This window comes from Labrus bergylta, chromosome 7 (genome assembly GCF_963930695.1).
Source record: "Labrus bergylta chromosome 7, fLabBer1.1, whole genome shotgun sequence".
NCBI classification, from domain to species: domain Eukaryota; kingdom Metazoa; phylum Chordata; class Actinopteri; order Labriformes; family Labridae; genus Labrus; species Labrus bergylta.
This window is the reverse complement of record NC_089201.1, coordinates 7,704,219-7,722,517: the sequence shown is the minus strand read 5'-3', so window position 1 is coordinate 7,722,517 and position 18,299 is coordinate 7,704,219. Positions and strand designations below refer to the sequence as shown.

Here is an 18,299-nt window from a genome sequence, read left to right as displayed (position 1 = left end):
CTCTACCATAACAGATACATTAAAGAAAGTAATGCAAATGTTGTGCTATAATGCAAACCACAGTACAACCTGAGACTAGTTGTTGTGACTTAATAAGCAGCGGCATTTAGATGCAGCATGGCGACTCGGAGAAATAAAGTCATGGGGCTTGACAACTCCCCAGTGCTGCCCGACTGATAAACTTTTATGTGCACTAATGCATCCTGTATAACATCAGGGTTGAAAGCCCGCCTTCACAAGTAGGTGACATGCCCCAGTCAGATATTTCATCATCAGGAAACTGGGGGCAATTTATTATTTTCTTTTTCTGATTTTAAATGGAAAAGCAGGCACATCCTTGGAAATTGGATCTTTATCTGTAATCACATGTGAATACGAGACATCATTTCTATTCAAATAATGCTAATGTCTCCCCATCTGTGGATCAAAAATTCAAAGTAAAAGCCTCTCATGTTTCGTTCACATCCTTCCCTTCACAGAACAACGCTGGATTAAGGCGATTTTCCAAAGTGCGAGTTAAATCTCTCATTAGCATCCAGAGGTAGTTAAATCCCAACTATCTCCTCATTCTTCTCTCGGCAGTACCATAAATCTACACGGTGACGGGGCTTGTCTTGAAGCTGATGAATTAAACATGCCAACTTTTCCCTCACTCCTCCTCCTTCCCCGTGTTGACAGAATAAGTGAGCGACACACACACACACACACACACACACACACACACACACACACACACACACACACACACACACACACACACACACACACACACACACACACACACACACACACACACACACACACACACACACACACACACACACACACACACACACACACACACGAACGACTGGGAGAGAGGGAGAGTGTCCTGACGACTGCCCCATTGAGCCGTCTGACACACATGCTGTGTCGTTGTTGCTCCGTCCAACTGTGGAACTAAGATGTTTGCCAGTAGTGTGTGTGTGTGTGTGTGTGTATGAGAGTTGTTTCAATGTTGACAGTTCATACCTAAGGCCAGAGGTCTGATAAGGCACTGATTCATTGCTGCACGGTTCAGCCTGCCACTATCTTCCCCCTACATCTCCACCGAACTGAAATCAGACCTGTATTTCCACCTAAAGGCTAAGACACTGATGTGCATGTGTGTCTGTGTATGTGTGTTAGTGTGTGTTTGGTTACAGGGGACATTGCAGGTGATACAGTATGAGGAAGGCGTCTGTGTGTGGCAGCAACTTCCTCTCTGTGAAGTGAGACAGTTCTCCCCTCCATTTTGCCACTAATTACTCGAAGTGTGCGAGTGTGTGTAACAGTGTGCGTCGTGTGTTGTGTTTATGCGGGGCCTTTTGGAATGAATAATGAACGTTTGTACACAGTGTGACATCATATGAGTGCTTTTACTCGTGTGTGTGCGTGAGCGTTGCATGCATGATAGGGCGGAAGGAAAAGTCTCTGCAGATTCGGTATGACAATCTGCCTTGTGGATAAAGCACTGAGAGCTGATGTATGTGTGTGTCAGTGTGTGTGTGTGTGTGTGTGTGTGTGTGTGTCTGTGTGTGTGTGTGATAGAGAGAGAATGTGGGAAGTCTTTCCGAAGAACTTATTTTGTCCTTTTTTTATAAATGTTTATAAAACATTGCTGACAAGATGACAGGCTGAGAAAGAGGAAGCCCTGATTGCCACTTTTTATGCAGAGTTTCATATTTACCTGAACCAACAAAATGTTTTTCCTCAAATGCTTAATAAAACTCACAATTATCAACAGATTGCCTACAGCTACAGTGGGCAACATGCCCATTAGACCAATTAGCGACTAGCTGATTGGCAGTTTTTCCCGAGGGGGTGAGTTTACTTGACACCACTGACATTTGCTGATCATTACAGCCCAGATTTTAATGGTTTAGATCTGATTAACTGTTTAAAAGTGCACATCAAAAGCCTACCAGTGACAGTAACAAATCAAACCAGAATATAACCTCCTACATTTATGCTATTGCTTCTATTTTTGACATGATATAGGCCTGTGCTGTGGCTTTAGAGATAGCGATCGTCCATTCAACACAATAACTACATAAAGCAAGGACGTAGTCTCAGTGATGTCACCCACGGCTTCTGAAGAGGAGTTTTGAAGCGCAATGATGGTGGTCGCCATATTGAAAACTTAACTTTTCATCCATCTAGAAACAAGTGAAGATTAAGGCAAAGATTTGAGGCGGGTCATTAGCCACCAGCCAATCTTAACTGTGCCCATCTGCCAGTCAAAACAGACGAATTGTAAAAATAATATATCACCCATGCAATATGTATCCTTTAAGAAATAAGCTACTAATACCACATTTTTTATAACCAGGCTATAAACCTGATTTTTTTCTGCTTCAGAAATATGCATTTTAATTTGCAATCTAATGAGGATTCCTTGGCTCTTGCAGCCAGCCTCAGGTGGACCTCAGGTGGAATTGGTTCAATCTTCAACACTTGAGTTTGATGACAGTTCACCATTTTTGTCTAAATTTGATCTTGATATCATCCTGACTTTTTCCTCTAGAGTCATCAATAGGTTTACATTTTGGGGTTTGAATAAAATGTCTTTAAAGACTTTTTGAAACAAAATATTACTCCCCACTTTAATGACTGATTTCCTAGACCTTTTTTCTCCAGTCATGCCGTCTAAATTACATATTTGAAAACACTTTGCTGTATGACAGAATATCTGCAAAGCTAAGCTAACCACATTCCCATCAATCCTTACTCTTGTGTCTTTGATATCAACAAAGCGAATGTCATCAAACTGACATGATTGATCAAAATCGTAAAATGGTAAAAAAAACAGATAAACAGATTTTCAGGGTTTGTATATCAGCGTTCAGATTTTAGCATTTCACTCCTAACACAATCGTGCAACACAGCTTAGAGCTGCCAGAATGGTGACAGACTTTAGTAGTTTTACATTAGGAAATTAAAATGTGTTTTAACTTAACTGTCATAAATATATATATATATATATATATATATATATATATATATAAATAATTGAAGTAGCATGCAGGCTTGACAATCTGACTACAGGAAAAGCTGCAAACACAGTGTTGTGATTTCCAAGACTGCTCATGAATCAGAACTTGAAGGTCATTTCATCGCAGCTGCGTCTCTCCAGATGTGCTGCAATTTTGATGGTGAGAAAAAAAATCACAACATCTGCACCTTCATTGTAACAATCCATCTTCTGCAAACTACCTCCTCACTTCACTTCCTCTATCACTTTCTTCTTGGCACTTTTTTCTTTTCAAATGATTGCATGTGCATATACACACACACACACACACACACACACACACACACACACACACACACACACACACACACACACACACACACACACACACACACACACACACACACACACACACACACACACACACACACACACACACACACACACACACACACACACACACACACACACACACACACACACACACACACACACACACACACACACACACACACACACACACACACACACGCAAAGCTTTAATTATCACATTTGGATTTTTTTTTTTAATTCACGCGAAGCTGTAATGATCACATTTGGATTTAAAAAAAAAAATTCTAACACCAATTCCTCTCAGCCCTCCTCAAACGGCAGAAGCCTCCATCACGTCGTGATTATTAGACGGGACAGCCGGAGAAGTCTGCATTAGTCATCTAATGAGCAGGTGCCGAGAAAAAGGAATTAACAAGACAGGCTGTGAGAGAGAGAGGTGCAGAACATAGAAACACTGCTCTGTACCCGTAAATGATGAAGTGGATAATAACACATCAACACATTTTACGATTTGACATAAACCTGACACGTTCCGCCTCAATTTACTGCCACGTTCACCATAAAAGACTTCAAGACCTGAACAAAGGAGGTGACTTTGAATCATGTTCATGTTACCACATAGCACGAGGTTATCAGGCAGGGTATGTGTTGAAGCAGACGTAACAACATATCAACAACGGGAAGAAATAAAATGCACATATGAGGAAGCTTGTATGAAGAGTAACATCAGAGCCTAACCTATTGTTGTAGGCTTGCGCACCAGAGCTGTCTGAAAGATTATTCACCCCGCTCTCTTTAATTTTTCATACCTTTCCATTCTGTATGACCAACCTGCTCAGAAAGCTTACTGAAATTTGGCTGTTTTCACCCTCCCTTTTCCTCCCCCTCCCTTTTTCACTTTCCTCTTCAGCAGTCACCCCACATCTTCCTTGGTGGAGTTGAAATACATCCCCTCACTCGTCTCAGCCTGGTTGCACCATACCTGTGCACAATTTCATCTCCAAAATTCACCACTACAAACACTTTCTATTCCTACACGTGTGCTTTCATGGCACCATTTTCATTACTAGAAGCCTCTAATGATGTTAACACCCAAATATCTCCTGTTCTTTACTCGCGGAATGTCTCTTTTGGATGAGTGCAGCAGGCTGATATGTAAAAATACGAATTGCAAATGTTCCCAACTCTTTACTTTGTGTTAAATCGAGTTCTCTTTATACTTTAAGGCAAAGTTCAACAAAGCTGAATATTTTAAATGTCCTGTGGTACGTCTTGTTAAATTGTTAAATCACTCTCTCTTACCAGCTTTTCAATGTCAGCAGAATATAAACTGACAATCCTTGCTTCTTTTCTTGAGGTATAAAGTCACAATGCTGCTGACACTGATCTCCAAAGAGAAGCACTTCAGAGCACACGCATGCAGACAAAGGGAGGTGTGAGTGCAAACACACCTTTGAACACACGCGCGCGCACACACACACACGCACAACAAAAACAGTGTTGAAGAAAAGGTACAGTGTGTGGTGGAGAGAAAGATGTATTTTACACACATGGATTAACAATGCATTATTCATAGGCAGTATGGGCTCAGAGCATCAGCACAAACACAGCAGTAACCCGATTCTGCCACACTGTAGTGTAGCCCGGGATGCATGGCAGACACTTATAGCCGACTCTCTTGCTCTCTTGGATCACAGACTACAGCTCTTGTATCTATCTACACAGCAGATCAATACTAGAAGCACTTTTAAAGCTCTGGTCAAACTCTATACACTGTGTCCCTGGTGCTCCAAGGCCTATATGGTACAGCTAATAAATACAGATTTCCCCATACGTCTGTCCCCCTTTCAAATATTGATTCCAGTACATGGATTTAAAAACTGGTTGACATCAAGTACTGATCCCCCATCTTAAGACTTACAAAAATAACACCTGGACCCAAGAAACCCTGGTTGAATGTGACATTCCTATTATTTTTATTTTGCCGAGCTCAGTGGGTGAATGACAGAAAGTTTGGGATTTGTAATGTAAGGACTAAATAACAATTGTTGTACAGAGGAAGATTAGCTGTGACACATCTCTATTACCAGTGTTAACTCTTGGGTCAGTTTGTTTTGGAGACAGGGACACCTCTGAGGTTGATTCGGCCTCCCTTAATAACCTTTTTGACAAACAATTGGTTAAAAAAAAATCCAGACTGGAAAAACAAGCACAGCGTCACTAAACAAACAAACGATAGCTTAGCTAGCAGCGTGCTCTGATATGCTGCGTCTGCTGGGGATTGGAGACATCCTTTTTTTAGCGTCATACTGCTAAATTGAACGAGCAACATAGCATTCTCTTTAAAAAGTGCATTGTTTATCGATTTTGTCGAGGGATAAATGACCTAAAAGCAGTTTTTCTTTGCTGCATTAATACAGCTGTTACACTGGAAGCTGTAAAACCTCCATGATGGCAGTGAAGGGCAGTATGTTGTGTCGGCTTCTGTTTTGGACTGGAAAAGAAGGAACCATTTGTAGCGCAGGAGATTGATGTCATGTTGCTGGGCTAATAATTTACAGTATCTGATATTGCTGCCATTTTCCAATAATGCTGTTGGTACAAGAGCAACTATATAAATAACTGAACAACTCTACTCGAAAAAGGAATAGCAGTGCCAATTAGTCTGGCTAAATAAAAATTCAAGAGGAGCATCAAACCTATCAGCTAGCAATCAAGACCGCAGCCAAAACCAATATCAAAAAGAAGTAGGTTGTATTTGAAAATATTATCATACGTGTCATGCCTGTTGCCTGTCCTAACTCTCTGGCCTGTTTTGCATTTTGACAGGTTGGTACACAGCCGTGATTCACTCTTGTCACTTTTTACAGGATATTCAATTAGACAGCTTCCATCTCCCCAACGTGCTCTTTGAACCGTCACATCACGCTGCAAGCTTCGGATGGAATCGGAATGCTCCCCCCCTTCGCAAATACATGGGTGGTGCTGAGAAGCCACAAGTCTTTGTCAGAGGAGTCTTTTTTGGAAGTAAATGAACTCATTAGTATTCAGGAGAAACAAATAACTGCCATTAGTCATCACAAAAGACAAAGCACACAGAAACACACACATACATTTTTCGCCTGCACACTCCTCTCCATATATTTCCAAAAACTGTTTGATGTTGAGCGAAGCTTGTGCCAAAAATATCCATGAAACAAACATGCACATGTGCCCCACACATGCAAATGCACACACATGCATTTTGAAACGCACACAAACGCAAATGTAACAAATCAAAATAGCTGTCAGAATATTGTGCATGTGGCATGAATTATGCATGCATATAGTCTCCTGTCTTCTAAATGCATGTCTCTGTATTTGTCAGTTTGGTTCGAGTGTGTCTTGCATTCATTTGGGACTTCAGATACACCCCTGTGGAGTGGTGATGGCCACGAGAGAGGTAGAAGAAGAGAAGGAGAAGACAGAGATACAGACAAGAGAGAGAGACAGGATAATATTACAGATGTAAACATGAGAAAGAAACGGAAACAGACAGAAATAAGAGAGAGAGAGAGAGAGAGAGAGACAGAGAGAGAGAGAGAGAGAGAGAGAGAGAGAGAGAGAGAGAGAGAGAATTAATAATACAGTTTTAGTACAGTCATAAAAAGCAGCTGGGCCTTACACACAAAGGAAAACAGATGCAGCTGCATCTAGCTGCTACATTTTGAATTATTGAATGGGGGCATGTTGACACATACACACACATACACACAAATACACACCTCACACACACACAGAATGGTCTAAAGGCAAAAGAGGCCTGTAATGGGTCCTCTTGGAAAACTTGTAAATAATTAATTATAGGAATACAGCTCCCCCTCCTCCGTCCATGTCCTCATCTCTATCCCATGTCCTCTGGCCACGCTCCCCTGACACCCCCCCCCCACCCAGCCCCACCCTACACATCGATCTGACCCAGTGAAGGCGAAGTAGCTCAGACACGCTGATAAGCCGCGTCCCAAAGTGCCTGCTTGGTTTCCCTGTCAGTTCCGTCTCCTCGGTTTGTGTGTTGGTGTGAACGTTAGCCGTGCCAGTGATTGAGGGTGGTCCACAGCCGTCACTCAGCCAGACATAGTGAGCGTTTTGCCCCATTGCTCTCATCTGGCAGCCAGCATGCAGTGATAGGGGATTGAAAGCAGTGGTTTGAAAAAACAGAGAATATGGGACAGAGAATGTACACAACTCATTTAAAAACAGATCTGCCGCATATATTAAGAAAAGTTTGCTTTAAGCACTGAAAATGAAAAACACTTTCCAAAACTTCTGCAGTTTGTGCTATTTATGACTGCCTATTCTTAGTTCCACTGCGGAGGTTATAGTGGAGGATGGACACTACATTCAGGTGATGAGTTATGATGAAGTTTACTTGGCCAATTTGACGAATTACCTCAAATTTTACCTATAAACTATAAGTTTAAAACAATACAAGAGTAACTATGAAGGGGTTGAAATCATACAAATAATAAATGATTAATTGCAATTGAGTAAAGCACTAGCTTTTCTAGCTAACACTAGAGTTTTCAAAATTGCTGTTATTCATCATGACATAATGCTAATGCATAGACATGGATTTTAATAGCATGAACTTCCTTTGATACATTTTTAAACTTTCATTTACAGCGTCAGAATCAGAAATGAATACCCCGGGGTACATTCTGTAAACAGTTACAGTACGGTTATGTTGGACATTCAACAGCAGAAAATACATAACACTATGTTCATGTAAATTGGAGTATGTCTTAAATGCTTGGGTACACAATGTAAATAGTGTTTAATGTGGATAGAATGATATTTAAGAATGGGTGAAGATCAAACAAAGTTTGTGTGTTCAAATTTGAGAAATGTAAAATCTGGGGGAAAAAAGGGAAAAAGAACCAGTTTGGAAATTAAGAGATTATGCTCTGTGTGTGTGTGTGTGTGTGTGTGTGTGTGTGTGTGTGTTCCAGGCCATGCTTGCATGATTAGACTGAGTGAAGCATGGGATAGGAGCTCCTGAGATACCGAGGAGACAGAGTGATTGGAGCATTGAATAGGGGACCTCTCATTGCAATTAGAAGTGCTGCGCTCCCCCAACGGGCTTAACCATTTTACTGTGATTACACCGTGTGATTTATATGCTCAGAGAGCCTCCACAGCTCTAGCAAAGCAAACTTACCACATATTACAAAGCTTTAACTCTTGAACTGTTTTCTTCTCATGACAGAGGATTTGAATGAAGCTGAGTTCAAAAACAAGCTTCTTATCAACTAAAGTCATTGAAGTTCATGGTGTTTTCTTCTTCTATGATCAGGAAATCAGATACTGTTGCTGCCAAAAGGCTTCCCTTTCCTCACATCAGTTATATTTGCGTATTTCATTTCCTTTACTTTGTTATGCACAGCCTGGTAACTCTTTCTCTTCCTTCCTTCAGGGTGACATTTTTTTTTCTCCAGAAAACCCTGGGGTTTGGCATACTTTGAGTTCCACCCCCCCCCCCCCCCACAGTTTAAGTTATTTCTATCCGCAAACAAAATAAGCTAGAAAAAACAGGAAGATTTTCAAAAGACAATGCATCAGTTTTTATCCAGCAAAGTAACTGTTTGACCTGCTCTATATGAGTATCCCTAAACAAAACTTTAATGTGCAAATATTAAGAAGAAAATGTTATCACATGTAATCTATAAACTTTTCAAATTACATAACTACATTCTTAATTGTTGCACCATTTTCAAAAATGATGTCTGGATTGCCTTCCATAAAGAGCTTTCTTACCACGATACATATAAAATAATCTTGAGCTCAGCTCTGCCAAGTAAGTAAGGTTTTACTATAGCAGACACGTAAAAATGCATAACATTGAAAACAATCACTGACCGGCTAAGAGATGACAGCCAATCAGTTATGAGTTAGACCTCTGGATGGATGTTTTTTTCTCTTTTCTAAGGAAACATTTTTGAAAAGTTTTTCTGTGAGGATTCTCGTTTTCTGTGCCACAGTTCCCTTTTTGTTCATGGAATAGATGGATATAAACACAAGGGACGCTACACTTTGGGAGGCAAAGAAAGCAGCCAGGTGCATTTCAGCAACTGAAAGTTGATATTTCTTCCATAAAGAAAACATAGTACCACTCCTGTGGATAGCTGTATGTCAAGCTTTACCAATGCTGACTGTTACCAACTTTTATATAAATAATTCAAATCCCCCCTGTGGTGTCAGTCAGAGTTTATCACATTTTACGTTTCTTCCGCCCCTATGAAATTGAACACCAGCTTTCACAGCAAACGTTTAGAAATCCAGCTCTCATAACCAGCAGCTGTGTCCCACATTTAGCTATGCAACCACAGGCTAATGTTTCCACACGCTATAATTTGTCTTTAAGGAGTAAATCATGTGTTTGTGTCTTACAGTTTTGTAATAAAGCATACTTTTATGTCACAAAACAACCATACAGGGCTTATGTCATCTGCTAATGTGAAGGGTTTAAAAAATGACCATCTTAACAGTCATTTTGACGGCATTAGCTTCAACTTTAGCCATGTTTAGCATAGAATGCTAAACTTTCACAACTGGTTCACAGAACTTCTTGTAGCTACAATTACATTCAAAATATTTTTTAATCTTTCTAAATCGCATTCATCACTATTTTGTGCCTTTGGGTGCACAGTGAATATGACATCACAGTGTGCCCCTGTAGCTACAATGATTGAAAACAATGACACCATTGCGCCTTTGAATAGCTCATTTCCCTTAAAAAAAACCTCCCAGATGGCTCAGTTGACGAGAAAAAAATATACAACTCGTGACATCAAACATTTGCACCTTTTCACTGTTCCCTTTAGCTTTTTTCATAGCCTTTGGTTTGGAACAAGTTCCTCTTTCCACGGTTAAGTTGTAACATTCAATCTACTGAAACTTTTAATTTTCTGTCAAAATAGAAGCAGGTTTGTATCTTAACAGGAAGTAAAGTACCCTTAGCTTAAGACAGTAGACAAATAATTGTGATCAAAATAATTTAAGCTTGACAGCCCTAGTATGAAGTTACAAAAAAAAAACAACATAAAGGAAATTAGTTTCTTTTTGTGAGCCAAACACATCTCTTTGTAGACTGTTGGTGTAGGACATAATTTGTTTGAGCCTTGTTGTTAAAAAGATGTGCATTGAAGACACTGAAGAGCAAAGCTACATTTTAATGTTGTTACTTTAATTTATTCCTGTGTGATTTTTATGACTTAGTGAACGTTCTGAGTGAGAAACATGTTTGAATGTGACTGTTATTGTGAACATGTTACAGATTAGAAAGAAAAAACCCTGAAACATTCATTTGATGAATGTCTGAATAACTGTTCTTAGGCGCTAAAAAACTAAAACTTCCAAGCTCAAAACATCATAGAAACCAAAAGACAAAGATATTCTTCAAGATATCTGCTAAAAATAAATTCTCTTCAGTCCCAGCAGTAAAGCAAATGTCAGTCTAACTAGTGAAAATCCTCAGTGTACATCTTACTCCTCTCATTGACTGTCTCACTGTCTTTGTGTCTATTTCTCTTAAGCGTGCATCTCAGGAGACAACATAAAAGCGCCTTTCTCGAATTAAAGCGCTACTGAAGCAATAAGCCGCATCTCCCTGTCGTTCTTTGTGAGTGTGTGTGTGTGTGTGTGTGTGTGTGTGTGTGTGTGTGTGTGTGTGTGTGTGTGTGTGTGAGAGAGAGACATTCTCATCTCATCTATTGATCAGTGGCGTGGTGACTTCAGATGCACCACGGCTCGATGCGATAACTGACGACAAAAGCTGCAAAATGTGAATGCTTATGAATAGTAGAAATAGTATGACAGAGTTTCCTGGAAGATGATCTGTGTTTGTTATTAGATAAATATAAAATGTAACCATAAATTCAATTGCTACATTTAATTATTTTTTGTGCAATTAATCTATATAACGCACGCAAACACTGGATGTCAGAATTTGCCACAGGATGCTAGCAAATTCGATATGTTCATGCCTTTGGGCAAGTGTTGGTCTTTGCATTCACACACCAAATTAATATTTATAAAACGATTGTGCAAACTCCAAATATAACAAGTAGTTCTGTTTTTTTTCTATTTGGGGCATTAATTCCTACAAGTACAAATACACATGACATGACTCCATGTATCCATGCACACAAGAGAAACATATACACAAACACATGAAAAAACAAAAGATGTGAAGTTCAAGTCAGAGACAGGGAACAAACGGTGAGGTGAGAGGGTTAGAGCCAATGACTGCAATTGAAATTTGCAGTGCATCACATTAGAGAGGAGAAAGCAGTGAAAGGGCAGGGCTGAAGGGAGTTAAACAAGATTTATATTCAGAGGAGGACCAATCTTGGCAGGCATGGAGTACCTATGTTAAGAGGCTTTTGGGGGGTGGGGAGGGGGGGACGAGTATTGACGAGGAAGTCCGGGAAAGATGCATGTGGGTGCAGGATTGCGCTCCTGTGGGGATGCTCTGTCTACAGCAGCGATATGGGGCTCAGACAGCGGATTAGTGTTTCTGCTCCATAATCAATTTACTGTCTGGATCCCATTGCATGAAACCCTCAACATCCACTCCTCGCTTGATCCTGCAAAACATCTCTCTCTCCTTCTATTCCCCTCTACCAATATGACCTCACCGCTTGCTCACCTGTTTCGCCCCTTTGTTTGTTATACCATCAAACCTGAACGAAAAAAAAAATCCAATCTTTATCGCTCACCCACTTTAATAAACCTACACTTGCAGCTGTCCAGAATTCCCTTTTATCATTTCTTTTCTGCTCACCTCTTCAAAACTTCCCTCCCCTGTAGTATTACGCTCCAAATTGTGTGTCATTTTCAACTAGATTCTGCACCAACTGGCTCTTAAAGCAATGCAGGGACTTTGGGAGTAATTATATCACAGAGTGTCTGTGAGGGTGTAGAGATGAGGCGGTAACCTTGAACCAAGGGCAAACTATTCGCTCCATCTCACCCTTGGGCCCGAGCTTGCTGCCATCTGCTCTGGAGCTTAGGGGTCGTAATGCTGGCCGACCGATCAATAACATATTCCATGTTGGCACATTTTTACAGCCATGGTCATAACTTTCTCTGCGATTATAATGCCAGGGACATTATAATCAGTAATTCTAAATTGCAGGAAATTTCAGTGCATCCTCGAGCAGCAATTACATCAATAGTAAAAAGTGGAACTGAACATTTTGTTTGCAGAAAACAAGCATGTTGTCCAAGTGTTTGTGGCCCAAAGGACAGTTTTTTTAATTTTTATTCAGCCTTAGTTTTAATAAGAGTCTCAGAAGAAAATTAGGTTCCTATGTCTGAGAACAGATGTGCTGAAGGTTTCTTTTTATCAGTGTGTGTGTGTGTGTGTGTGTGTGTGTGTGTGTGTGTGTGTGTGTGTGTGTGTCTGTCTATAGAGGGGAGGAGTGCTTTAAGATGAAAGCCTGGAGAGACATCCGGCAGGAGAAGCAGAGACAGCAGGTGGTGCTAGGAGCTCTCCTGAAGGAGGTGCATGTTTTTTTTTGTGTCAACAGATCAATAAGGAGAGAGGACTGGGAGAGTGTGGGAGAGGAATATCCATTCCAGATCGTCTCAAACAGACAGACAAAGGGAAATATGTAGTCCAGGCAAACATAAACAATGCCGAAAAATAACACTGGCCACATGTTTCCAGCTCACGTACACATGTCTGCAAATACACATAACCAGCTTTGGAGTAGTTAGAATGTTAATACTATGCTATATCAGAGGGTACAACTTGACCCTGCTAATGACCAAACAGCTTGTCCTAACACAAGCACGCACATATAAAGTATGCATGAAAATAAACACACATACACCTCCAGCCTGTCATCCACTGTCCTCAACCCTCTTATTGGACCCGGCATATTGTCACCCCTTCTGATTCCCGGCAGCACACACAGATGAGAGTTACTAATTGCCTTGCTGGGGCACCGACGTGACTCGCATGTGATCGCAGAGGTTCAGAGGCAGGGGAAGGTTTACGTGCATGGGCGACTGCTGTCTGTAGTGAGTGTGAAGGTGTGTGTTTAAAGGAGTGGTTTATTATGACACATAAATACTTGTCAGTCTCGTGGTGGATGGCGGGACAAGGACCTGAGTGAGGAGGCTTTGAAGTGTCCTTAGTTATGAAAAGGTCATTATGAATCAAGCTTGGCAGTCTTACCTTGGCCTGGCCTCAATGTCGTTCTGAAAAGAGAGCGGGGGGGGGGGGGGGGGGGGGAGGGAGAGAGAAAGAGAGGGAATAAAACATATTTCAAATCTTTGCACAGGTGTTGTGGAAAACAAATAAAAGGTAAACAACATCATTAACATCAACGTGGTCCACAGCTGGTGTGGCTCTAAATGTGATCCATTAATTTTCACTTTCATCCTCTTCTTGTGCCCATGTTTATTCATGAGTTATTGCGTTTTTAAAGGAGCAGTCTGGAACAAAGTACAAAGCCAGCAACAACAAAAAAAATAAAAAGAAAGACAGACATGATTTACATGCTGGCGTTTCTGTTTCTTTTTTTATTGGGGCCTAAAGGATTTTTCAATGTCAGAATGATGGACATGATTTGTTCCCTGCCAGAATGTGACACATACACAAACAATGCAAGAAGGAGGTCGTATTCATGAGCCAAATGAAAAAGCTAATCACATTTCATATTCAGTCAATTGCAAGAAGGTGTACGTGCATTATTTCACAGGGCTTCCAGTAAGATTTGAATTACTGCGATGAATCCACACGAGTTTGCTCGGCGTTCAGCATGCCAAACACACAGCTCCTGTGTTTATGCACCACACAAATCACTGTCATGTTCTAGATCAAAACTACTTATTAAACAACTCTGGATCTTAATTGGTATGTTTTAGTCAAATATGGAGCTCAGGACAGCTTTTTTTGTTGCCTTTAACATGCTGCCCAGCAGTATTTGTACTGTAGCACTGGACCCTGACTAGAAGCGTTAAGATGGCTGCGCCAGAAAAGGGATTTTGACACTGTGTAACTAATGGCGTCTTGAGGAGGCAGTGGCTGGTTGGCAGCGCAGCAGACGAGAGGAGAGCTGACTGCTGAGCTCTGACTGGCTGTCTGACTCAATGACTAAGATTTGGCTCTAAAATGTAATTAGCGTCAGATCTGGACAAATACGTGGTTTCAAATATTAGAACACAGGGAGACTTTTCTTGGTTTACCTTGTCAAGCACCAGCAGATTCAAAAGTCAATTTGTGAAATTGGAGCACAATACTGACATTCACTTAAGAGGCTTTTGACTGGTTGCAGTAAAGCAGCAAAACTTCTTTCTAAGTCTTCATTGCTTGGTTGTTTTACTGATTTTACATGAGTGATCTATGGTAGGTTGCTAAGAAGAAGACAGACAATATTCTCTAATCAAAATCTGCTGTGAATTAAAGCTACAGTTCCACAGTTTTAAATGTATACATAGCAGATTTTCAGCAGTTTAAACAAAATGCACTTAACCAACAGCCTGTTCTGACACACCAAGCAGACGGCAAAGAACTAGTGGCGTCCCTTGCCGTCTCCTCACCTCTTGGCCAAAAAGTTGCACTAGAACACACTGCAAATACTAGAGCTGACGGCCAACCACCACGTACATTCTGTGCATGCGTGAGGGGCGGCGGTAGTCCGTTGTTATGATACAAGAAGACCATTTTCACAACGCTGTTGCGCAGCACTCATATTATATGAAACCTATGAACAGCGAATCAGAGAGATCCCTCTCAACATGTCGAATTGGCCAAAAACTGGTCGTGACTGAGCCGGACACACTGCAAAAACTAGTGCAACAACCGCTCACCGACGGTCTCCTTGGTGTGTCAGGGCCTTTAGAGAAGGTTTATAGGTATGCTAAAATACAGTATTGGACTCGGAGTGGATTTTAAGCAATAAACTTGATAAATTTGATCAATGTTTTGAGGATCTCTGAGACTTATTTAAACTTGTTGAACATGAATATAATATGTGACCTTTAAAGACACAGTTGACATTTTTATTTTAAAAACTAATTATGTTGCTCGGTTCAAATATTTTCTGTAGATACACTTTATTCTATCACCATTAGCCAGGAGCCAATAAATGGACTGTACACATGGCACATCATTAATCATACTAGCCCAAAGTGACTAAGCGCTACACTTTGGAAAAATATGCGTAATAAAGTGCAACACTTGCATTATCGTTTAATTAATATCAGCTCTTTCCCTAAAGAGAGCAGATAAATAGTGAAGTCCAAACAAATATCATCTTTGATGCCCTGATACCGGGAGATCTTCTCTGTGATGTATCATTAATATGATCACTGCAGTCACTCCTAGAAATCAGACAGAGCAGGATAGTAACTGTACTAATATTACAATGGGAGCTACTACTACTGCTTATGTTAATATATGGCTTGTTTCAACTTGGCTCACTACCCCACCAGTCCATTTTACTGATGATTGCATGTTGAGTTAGTAATTTGTACTGCTTCTCTCTGATATTTGCTGCGGCTGAATTGGATCACAACAATCAAATGGAATGTTATTATAGTCCCACTAGTGTGCTTTGTTTTCATCTGGTCGAATTAAAGAGTTTTTCAGTGCCACTGCCCAGAAAATTAAAAGAAATATGCTGTCTGAGAGCTGCGGTTGGCAATAGAGCTTCACTCTAAATGTAATTACCACAGTTACCTTTGCAACGGTAAAGAGGAAAATCAATACCTTCAGGCTTGAATAATACCAGACTCAACTTTTTTCTTATATCATTCACATGGCCCGTGGCAGTTCAATCAATAAGTGCTCACATTAAAACTGGTCTCCAAATGCAAAGAATATCCAGGACTCACGTGGAAGCTGCTCCAGTCATTATTAAAAACAATAGTCAGGGAATCAAATGTTCTTGAACTGTGAATGAGAGCTGGTCTTTATTTCTAAAGTGTGCTGTTTAGGGCGTCCACAAAATATCTGCGGTGACATAGCTTGAAGCTCAATTTGAAAACTACTCTTTACAATTAAATAAGGGTAATCAGTGTGCTTAATAAGCTTGGCTTAACTGTTTGTAGTATGCAGCGCAATTATACAAGGAACTCCTACATCTAATATGAAAAAAACACTTACCGGTACATTTGCATTCATTGGTTCAGTCATAAATATTCAAAATGCAGACGCAGAATTTAATTAAGAGTCAAATTAAAGGGTTACATTGTTAGTGTAGGAGTCATACTCAAAGCTATTCTCCTACATGCATATTAAAAATGAACTAAACAGACATAAACAGCTTTGAAAGAGAAGCAGTCTGAACACTGAGCAGCAGCCTGTTTAAAAAGGTAGAACCAAAAGGGCTGTGTTGTTTCAAATGAGCCTGCGGGCAGCTCATTGTGACCTGGGTCACGGCTGAGTCAGGGTTGGGTCACTGGTGCAGACTTCTGATGCCTGGCTAATGAGGCGTCTTGGCTTTTTTTTTTCATGCTAGGAGTCCTTTATCACCTAAACAGTGTGGAGCCTCTGCCGGTTTGTCTAAACAGTATCACAGAATAAGGCAACATTATACGACTTGTTCAGTAGTACATGTGAAAATGTGGAATAATGCTGTTAGACAACAAGGTCAGCAATGCAGACAAAAAGGGGTCAGGCCAGAACACAGACACAGGCCTGTATTATAAATTCCAACAACTGTAAAATGGGGTTTATATTGGAGTTGTTCAGAAATACTGATACTAATATGGAGGCTGATATGGATACCAACACTGGTATCATATCGGCCTTTGGTACTGCCTAAAATGTGCCAGATTTTGACGAATAAGCCAGTCAATGCACCGCATTATATCCATAAAATTGGGCGGTAGTAGCTCAGTTTGTGGGGAACTGAGTTAGGAACCAGAGGGTTCAAGCCCCGGTATGAACCAAGTCTGGATATTGGTCATGTAGCACGAGAGGTACCTGTTCACTTCATGAGCATGGCCAAGACACCTCTCAGCAAGTTGCTCTTCCACTTTTTCAGCCCCTCACTCTTCATCTCTCCTTTAGTGCATTCAGCCCATATGTGTGTATATCCTTCAAGTGTGAATAGAAGGTCCCCTTGAAGGATATCTTCTTCTTCTTCCTTACCAATTAGCCCCCCCCCCCCCCCCCCCAAAAAAAAAAAACAGCTTGATGCTAGCAGACAGTTACATGTAGATCAATGTAAGACCAATGTAAGCTTGATTTCCTTCCATGTTTTGTCTACTACTGTATAATATATTTTCTAATAATTTACATTTTCACATCACACTAGTATTATAACAGGAGAAGTGCTCGGTGTTGGTCAATACTCAATTAGTATTGGTAATAAAAAACTGGTATTGATACATCCGTCCAGAACACCCACATCTGTGCATCAGTGGATGTTTAAGATGATTTACACAGAAATCTCTCTGTGCTTGTACCAGTCAGCCAAAAAGATCCCTGCCTGCGCAGTGACACACCGCAGCTTTTTAATTACTGTATCGTCATCGGGGACTGTTCCAGTATGGTTGTACAAATGAGTACCTACTGGCACTTTTTAATGAAAATGTGAAGCCTGAAACTTTGATAATAAATGGATCAAGACATAGTCTTTTAATGTAACCTCCCTCTGGCTTGTGCTGATTGGTCAATTTTCAGACTGCTGTTTTCATCCCTGCAGCGCTTCATTATAGTGTGTGTATGCATGTCCTCTACCACTGGTTGTGTTAATAATCTCACGTCTTTCTTTTAATTCAGGCAATTTGTTTATTTGACCCTAAGCAAAAGAAAAGACTCACCTCAATTATACAGTCTATTCTGTAGGGAGCCAGTGTTTAGAAGGATGGGTTTATATGCAGGTGAGAACATTTTTACATCATAGTTGCTCTATTCCAGGAGTTTGCTGTTGCACTACTGCTGCTGTGTGTGATGTTTTTACAAAAGGAGAAATCC

General features: G+C 40.6%; 1 protein-coding gene across 1 annotated transcript in view; it reads right to left on the bottom strand.

The window, feature by feature from the left end:
- The window catches only part of trim44 (tripartite motif containing 44), a 51,127-nt gene that overhangs the window by 15,921 nt on the left and 16,907 nt on the right, over positions 1–18,299 (bottom strand). Inside the window, exon 5 of the mRNA XM_020642412.3 lies at positions 13,548–13,570. Within this exon, the coding sequence (XP_020498068.2) occupies positions 13,548–13,570 (23 nt within the window). The remainder of the gene's footprint in view (positions 1–13,547; positions 13,571–18,299) is intronic.